Here is an 8,835-nt window from a genome sequence, read left to right as displayed (position 1 = left end):
AAGCTGGGTTTGGGTTTTCCTGGTTTTGTTATAAATAGAAAATTACTTCATTTGAGCAACCTGTATTCTAAAAAGTAGTGAGACTTCAGTCTAGGGATGTCCTCTCCTTCATTCCCAGGGTTATAAAACTGGTTTGCTTCAGCATCTCTCATGGTGTGTTTGAAATTAAAGTCAACTGGGCAAATATCTATTGTGTCCTCAGAAAGCAAATCTTTGGAAACTATGCCTTTAAATGCTTTCCAGTGCTATAAACTTCCTGTACTACTGTGCCATTCAGGTCTATGTAGCAAGTAGTACAATTAAATTTTCTTTGCTCTTGCACTGATTCCTATATGAAAAAACAAAAATATATGTTCCGACAAATATATTAGTAAAATTGAAAAGACAGACCACCTACAGACACAGCTCCAACCCTCAATACCCAGAGCTTCCTGAAAAGGGAATTTAATTAATCAGTGCTTCCAAATTTGTCTTAATATAAAACCTAGTATTAGAAAAGCACATGTGGTTGATTGTGAGCTCAGTTGTTATATCTAAAAGGTGCATGAAATGTCGAAATTAACAGTGTACTACTATTCATGCATTTGCAGCACAAAAATTTGAAGAAATAAATAGTGCAAGATTGAAATTGAAGGGGGGAGTGTAAAATTCTGAGGTGGGTAAATTTTGCTTGCTATCCATTGGAAGGAGTAATAAGTATTTTGTATTTGAACATTGATTCATATCTGCTACCAGCATTTTAAGAGATTGGACAGTTAGCTGCTTTACTAAAACCAACTGTCTGACTGCAGCTTTGGTGTACTTGAGTGTGCATTTGCAGTTTGAAAGTGTCATGATCTCAACTACAAAATGAGAGAAAATCTTTGAAAAGTCTGAAGTGTTGCTGGCTGCATTAATCCCATGCTAGATCAGAAAGTGCCTTTAAATAAAGGCAACAAATTGTGATTGAATAATTTATTTCCTAATTTGGAGAAAATCTTTGGGAGAACAGAAGACTTTCCTAAATCTAATTGGTTTTGGACAAGTTTTTAAAGATCGATTAGCTACCTGTAGTGTCTGTAGACAGCAATTGTGCATTGGTCAAACAACACCATAACTGGCTTGATCAGTGCTAGAATTTGTGAAATACACAAATTGTTTCTTAACAAGACTTTGCTTTTTTGAGTGCTTGAAGATACGAAGCCGAGAGAAGAACAACGAAAAGAAGTGTACATGCAAATGCAGGGAAAAAAGTGTTTAATGTGTTATGAAGATGGTGTGTAAACACAAAACAACCTAAATGTTGAATTTGAATGTTAGATGCATACCTTGTACTGGCCAGTCTGTTTCTGTTTTCAAGTTCCTCTGGCATCAGCCTCTAGAGACCCCCTTCAGGGAGTTTTCAATAAGGTGTGTTAGGGCCACAATCTCAGTTTTCTGTTAAAAGGTCTGTTTTTTAGAAAATTCTTTAATGCCTTGTTCTTTCAGAATTTTGCAAATTTGCTGTAATTTGTTCTTACCAAACAAGGCTGCATATGATTTAAATGTCAGTACTTGGTTTGGCATGGTTTGCAGTGCCTGCAGGTCACCCACCAGGTGACCCTGTCAGGAGCAGAGCCCTTCAAATCAGTCACACCAAAAAGCCCTGGGTGTAGAGATTGATTAGTCATCATCTCCCCAAGACAAGCAGGTCACAAGTCCTGTTGGCTTCGTTAACCCCTCTTCTCTTAGGCTACCTCACTGTTGAAAGGATTCATACTTCAAAATGCACTTTGTGTTTCTTCTGATGAAGAGCATGCGTGCGAGAGCACTTTCCCAGGGGCAGGGTGGTGGTGAACTCGTGTATCCTAGATAAGAGTGTTGGCTCGGGGGCAGCAGAATCACAGAATCAGTGAGGTTGGAAAAGACCTCTGAGATCATCGCGTCCGACCTAGGGCCGATGACCACCTTGTCAACCGGACTATGGCACCGAGTGCCACATCCAGTCTTTCCTTAAACAGCTCCAGGGCCGGTGCCTCCACCGCCTCCCTGGGCAGCCCCGGACAGTCTCTAACCACCCCCAGGGCAGAACTGGCAGCCGCTGTTCCCCAGCGCGTCTCAGCACAGGGGCAGCTGCTGTGTGATCTCCGTCCCGCTGACAGCGTTGCTATCCGGCCTGGTTCTACATCCCTGCCCATCGGGAAACCGCGCGTCTCTTCACGGGGCAGAGGAGGCGTTTTGGGGCTGGATGAGACCAGCTCCGGCCCCTTCCACCCCGTGCCCCGTCCTTGAGCCCCGCACCCTGTGGAGCTGTGGCGGCCGGGAGCTGCCCCGCTCCTCTCCCCGGGGCGGGACGGAGGGCGCGGGGCAGCCCCGTCCCGGGCCGTGAGGGCAGCACCGGCGCCTTCGGCCCTGCAGGGCGCTGGGAGAGGGCGGCGAGGACGCCGCCCGCCGGCTCCGCTCCGCCGCCCCGCCCCGGGCGCAGGTGTCGCACGGGTGGGATGTCCGCGGTGCCATGGCGGGGGCTGCGAGGGACACCCCGGCGGGCGAGCAGGAGGTAGGGGGCTGCGAGGGGCCGGGCGGGGGCTTGGGGAGCCCCTCGGACACAGCCTGGCGAGAGCGGGGTCCCACCGCGGGCGGGTCGCGGGCGCTCGGCGGGGCCGGGGCAGCGCGGGCGCCCTGAGGCCGCCCAGGTTTGTGCGGGGTTCTGCGCGGCCCCCCGAGTACCTGGAATAGCTCCGGAACCCTTCCCGCAGCCCCGGCGTTTTCCCTGGGATGAGCTGCCCGGGGTTTGCTCGCTGGCCGCTGCGGTGCCAAGGCAAAGCGCCTTCGCTTCCCACCTCCTGTCCCCTCCCGGGCTGCTCCCGGACCGAGGCAGGTGGGATGCGGGAGGCAGGAGGGGTTCGCTCCCCCGGAGCCTCAGAAACTCCCGGTTTTCAGGGGCGTCTTGTGTGTGAGCGAAGCTATCTCACGCTGCCTCCTCAGACTCGGTGGTTGCTGCAGTAGGAGAGGGAGGCAGGTGGGGGTGAGCGAGGATTCCCCAACTCCATGGCTCTTGAGGGAACACCAGGTGAAACTGGCAAACAAACATAGTAGATGAGGAAGCCTTTCACAGCATGTTGGGGGGCATTCAGCTCATGGAGATCTTCAGACACCTGGCACGTACTGTTCAGGCTGAATTTTTGTGTTTGGAAAGCATCTGGGTGAATTCATGGCATAAATCTGCAGATGTTGCACAGATGCACCATCTTTGTCTCACAGAGTTCCTGAGAGCTGCATTGCCAGCAGCTGGAAGGATATCCTGAGAAAGCACCAGTGTTTGCCACCTTACTCATACACCCTTTCCTATGTGTCTGCACACAAGCCCTGCTCCTGTTTTCTTCCACTCAAGGATGGGCTGATGTCACTGACAAACCTGAAACCAGCCCTCAAGATGCTCGGTGTGAGGGACCTGGGATGCCACCCGTGACTGCCACACTCATGCTTTCAAGAGGCAGTTGTTTGGTCACTCGCAGGACAGAAACACTACCAGTGTTAATTCCAAATTGAGAGAAAAGCTGACTCAAGAGCTGCTCCTCGCTAGCTACATTTCATTGTTTCTCAGATAAACCTAGGCTAACATTTATCTTTGAGTCACAGGTTTCACTCTCTGTTCTTCTGCTTTTAAATTACTTGTTGGTTCAGTTCTGGGCTCCGCTGATAACGAATAGCTTAGGACAAAACGCGTCTGCTCCCTATGCCTGTAACACAGTTGCTAAGCTGTTTTCAATGAGCTGAAACACTTTCCGTAGAAATAAGATGTTCTGCTATAAATATTGTATTCAATTTCTGTTCTGTTGGGGAAGGGAAAATTTACAAGTATGGTTTTAACTTACAAGAGAATTAAAAATCAAGGAACTACAGTGTAGGAGAAGCATTAATTTTCCATAACAACGTTTAAGCTTTCTATTTAAGGAGCAAAATCAAATCTCTCAGCTATTATGCTTTCTTGGTTCGCCTTGAAACACAATTAAATTTGATACAATGGGAGCGTGTGTAAGTGAGAAATTGTAAAGTTAATCTGAGAACAAAAAAAAAATGTAACTTTCTTTGACCTTCTGTCCTCTTACCTTTCATGCCATCATCATCTCACATTTCTCCTAAAGCTTGTAGAAACAATTTGATGTTGAGGTTCAATTACACCACAGGGGTCTCAAAACAAATTTTTGATGGTACTTTTATGTTTCGTTCCTTATTTGACCACTGCCTATCCATTTCTGTCTCTAATTAGTTGAGTACTTTCAGCTTGCTGATTAACCTGCACAGGTGAAGACACTTTTAACTGGATTTTGGAGGAATCAAGCATTTTGTGTTTATTGAGGAAGCAATGCAGCAGGGACACCCAGCCCTTGGAGGAAAGCCCTGTGAGCTGCTGATAGCCAGTGCTGTGCCCTTGGCCATGCGGCCCTGCTCAGTGTTATCCTTCCCAAGACAGCTTCTGTCAGCATTTGTGAGCAGTATCATGCAAACCCAACCAAGGCTGGGGGACTTGCTGCTGAGATCCTGTAACAGGCAGCTGCCATGTGCATCTTCTATGCTCTTAATTGTAGGAGGTTAGAGAGAAGAAAATGCTTCAGCTTTACTGGTGCAGAGTCCTACCTTCATTTTACTTCACTTTCCATTGCGTACTGAGGCAGAAAATGGGGTTGTTACCATATGAATTCAACAGGGAGAGGCAAAAATCTACTGTGGGCTGCTTCTTTTTTGAAAGACAAACCAGAATGTAAAGTCTGAGGGATTGCTTCTCACCAGCTAGAAGCTCAGGGACACTCAATGAAATTACCAGGCAGCAGATCTGTGGTGACAGTGGCATTTCCCTCCACAATACATGTCATTGCCATGCAGAACTGCTGTGGTGTTTATGGCTTAATGTACAATCAAATTCCAAAAGCAATTAGGCAAAATAAAGGGAAATCAGGTATGGAGCAGTGTTCAGGATGTATCCTACCTTCCAGGGGGCTCATGAACTGCAGATTCCCTGTCTTTCTGTGGGTGACCAGACTGGACACCTCTGTATGCCATTTCTATCTGACAGCTTGTTTTATTCTGAAAATAACATTCATAACCAAAATTTAATTAAAACTTAACTACTGCTGTGACCAAAGTATTAACTTTGCTTCAAGGGGATCTGGGAACATGGTTCAGAGAGTAGTTGAGCAGCATTCTGGGTGTGTGTGGAATTGCAGTGAGACTTCATAAAAAAATGAACTAAGATTGTCAATTTTCTAACCATGAAACAGCTGTAAAGACAGGAGTACCACCTGCAGCTTGTAAGTGTAGATCTTGATTGACCATTTCATGTACCACAGCTTTAATTAGATTATTTCTTAAGAACTTGACATTCTTCGTCTTCTAAAAACATTGTGGAATAATGTCTATTATATAGAGGCATTTACTTTTTCTGTTTTACCACAGCCTTAGCTATTGAAAGGACAAGGGGCTATGGTTTCAAAGTAAAAGAAGCATGTAGGAAAGAAATTATTTTTTGTGAAGGTGAAATTCTTTACTGTGAAGGTGACCTGGAACAGCTTGACCAGAGAAGCTGTGGCTGCCCCATCCCTAAAAGTGTTCAAAGCCAGGTTGGATGGGGCCCAGAGCAAGGAAGGTGTCCCTGCATATAGCAGAGGGGTTGGACTGGATTCTACAGAAGTCCTCTCCAATCCAAACCATTCTGTGAGTCTATGAAAATTACTGGTGAAAGTAAGTGTGAAAGCAGCATTACAGATCTAAAAGGGTTTTTTTCCACTTTTGAGGTTGCAATAGGATAGAGGATTTGCATAGCAGTGGTTTATATCTCTTGATTTCAGCTGAAAGTCATCTTGCCAATGCTTGGAGATCAGGAGGGAAAGTATCAAGGGAAAGCAAATTTTTAAAGTAATATAATGACTAAAAAAAAAACAAACTTATAAAAGGGAATGACTGAAAAACAAAAAAGTGAGACAAAGTTTTAAAGTACACAGCCCCTGGGGCAAAGCTTAAGGGGACGACAATGAGTCAAGCAAGTTCTGTGGGCCCACAAGTCTAGTAAAGCTCATATTTATTCGTACTTATGTATGGAAAATGAAGAGTTACTTTGGACAGCAAATGTGTGTATAGTCAGTTTGTTTTGTTTGCAATCTCTTATCAAATTAAATAGTATAATTGTTACTATGAAGTTGGTTGGTCTTCTGACTGTTTATCGCTCTTTTTTTTTTTCCCTGCAAAGAAGAAAATTGCCAATGCAGTGTAAAATGAAGCCTGCTGTGGTGATAGCATTTTGCAGTTCATGCCCTGACAGTGTCCACTTTCCTTGGGTGTAGTAATGGGATCCCCACCCTGTCTTTTTCTGGGAAAACACAAAAAGGAAGGAGTCCTGATACTTGTGCTTGTTTGTTCACACCCATTCTGATAAAACAGTTCAAAGGGAAATGTTTAGATGATGAAAGGCATTGCCTAGAATTCTAAAACTTCTCAAAACTGTTACGGAATAAAGATGATGTGTTAGTAAATTTTAAAATGTTCAGAAATTAAATAATGTGTCAGAATATCATCGTGGTGGATTTTATCTCCATATCTCTATTTTTTATCTTGATCTAACATAAGAATTAAGGGCTTGTGTAGTCAGTTCAGAGAGAAGACAGACCCAGGATTAATATTGCTGCTCCTCTTCATGTTTCCTGGCTTCTGTTGACAGCAAATTTTAAAGAGGGACTGAAAGCCTGAAAGTTAAAAGTTTGATTTGATGTGTTGTCCCTCTGAAAGAATACAGATTAATAGAGAGTACTTTTCTTTCTTCATTTTGAATTTGATGGCATAAAATTAAATCTTACACATTTTTAAGGGCTTTCCAGTATCCTGGAACTTCTACTGTTGGGAAAAAAACCCTATGTTTTTTGAGAAACAACCCAATGTTATTAGAAACAGTGCAATTTTTGTATGTTAATTAATGGCATGTACCTTTATTTTTAACATTTATTTTATTCTTTTTTACCTATTATATTTGAGAGTACTCTTGCATGCTTATGGTACTTTTCAAACATCAGATGACAAATGAGAGAGCACAGTTTTGCAAAATGTTTTAAATACACTTGGAGTAATTTTCTAAAAAATCTTGGGCCCAAAATTACTTACCATATGATGCCAATTTTCACAAAGATATAGAAAAGTCAAGTCAAAAGGAAGATATGCAAAGTCAAGTGACTTTGCTAGTGTCACACCAGCACTTTGTGACAAAGGAAGAAACAAAGCACAAATGTTTGGGATCTGTTTGATCTGTGGAACTTTCTGTGAATGTTGTTTAGTTACTGTGGTATGAGTGTATGTATCAATTATTATTATCTGAAAGGTTAATAAAACAAATATATTTTTTAAAGTAAAAGTTTTCAACCTTTAAAAATATGAATTAAGCATTCAAAGACAAAACTAAGCTCAAATAATAGTGTAGCACTTCTCTGCTGCTTTTGCTTGTTTGTAGCCTTGTTTCCTTTTAATGGCTTGTGAGAGGATGGTAGGTAAGCCTGAGGGTCACCCCAGCTCACTTTTAGGAACACTGTAATCTTTTTTCAGGGGCTGAATTAGAGAACAAACACATTAAAAATCAAAGTAATGAGCACCCAAATGCCTGTTGATTACAGTGATTGAGGGCATATGGATTTATTACTGGAATAGCTGTGAAGCAAATACATTAAGCTGGTGTTAACTATAGACTTTAACCTTATCACTTGTGTAGCTTTTAACTTGTGCACCTTGGTTTACTCATGGTTTGTTCTGTTCCTCTCACACAGGGGTACAGGCTCTCGATGTGCAGCAAACTCTGCTATGCCATAGGAGGTGCCCCAAACCAAGTGGCAGGGAGTGCTGCTTCTTTCTTCCTGCAGATCTACCTGCTAGACATAGCCCATGTAAGTAGCACAAGAAACATTTGCAGACTACAGACTTAACTCTGATATTGTCAGTCAAGTCCCTAGAATGATAAAAGGGGAATTATTCAATATATATTTTAAATTGTCTTGTCATTGCCTCTAGCTGTTCAGCATCCTGGAAACTGCATGAACTTGTCCAGAATTAATTTTTCCCCCCTAGTTTTCTTTCTGTCTTGAGATGTGTGTTGTTTACTTTTAGTTTGGGATCATTATTAGAACTTTGGGTGCCGTAGAGCTCACACACTTGCAGATCAGTTCTCAAAATTAAGTGTCAGGAGTCAAAGAGTATAAGATAGGAGACATCTGAAAACATTAACAGCACCATGCTTTTAATGCTGAGGTTGTGAAGTTTGTTCATTTGGTTTTGGTTAAAAATCACTCCAGTTGCAGCCAGTAGCCACCAGAGTCTTAAGCTGTGCCAAGGGAAATACGGGTTTGATATTAGAAAAAAGATTTTTACAGAAAGAGTTATAAAGTTCTGGAATGGTCTGGCTGGGGAGGTGGTGGAGACACCATCCCTGGATGTGTTTAAAAGACAGACTGGATGTGCCACTCAGGGCCATGGTTTATTTGAGGTGTTAGGGCATGGGTTGGACTCAATGATCTTAAAGGTCTCTTGCAACCATGTGATTCTGTGATAATTTCACACAAATTTTATTTGGTTTGTCTAAGGTAACTCTGTGGCAAATAAAGCTGAGTAATCCTTCCTGAAGGTTCTTTGCTTCCAGTCTGGGGCTCTCTGGTGCAGAAGCAGACTCGGTGAAACAAAGCACTAGGAGTCATCCCATTCATCTGACTTTCAGCTGCTCTAGCTAGATTTCAGAACAGTAGAGACACAAAGAAAATCATTCCATAAGCAATTTTTACTGTTTTGGATTTTCTTGTAGGCATGCATGGTAACTAGGACAAGGTACTAGGATAGAAAAAAGTATTTTAG

The 8,835-nt window shown here is 43.1% G+C and overlaps 1 protein-coding gene across 1 annotated transcript in view; it reads left to right on the top strand.

Annotated features, from left to right (window-relative positions):
* Positions 1-79: 79 nt before the first annotated feature.
* MFSD2B (MFSD2 lysolipid transporter B, sphingolipid) overlaps positions 80-8,835 on the top strand; it is a 40,512-nt gene continuing 31,756 nt past the window's right edge. Inside the window, 4 exon segments of the mRNA XM_002188830.6 lie at positions 80-2,227; positions 2,230-2,409; positions 2,412-2,515; positions 7,761-7,877. Of these exon segments, the coding sequence (XP_002188866.5) occupies positions 1,942-2,227; positions 2,230-2,409; positions 2,412-2,515; positions 7,761-7,877 (687 nt within the window). The 5' untranslated portion in view covers positions 80-1,941.

Source organism: Taeniopygia guttata, chromosome 3 (assembly GCF_048771995.1).
Source record: "Taeniopygia guttata chromosome 3, bTaeGut7.mat, whole genome shotgun sequence".
Taxonomy (NCBI): domain Eukaryota; kingdom Metazoa; phylum Chordata; class Aves; order Passeriformes; family Estrildidae; genus Taeniopygia; species Taeniopygia guttata.
This window is presented reverse-complemented; position numbering and strand designations above follow the sequence as displayed.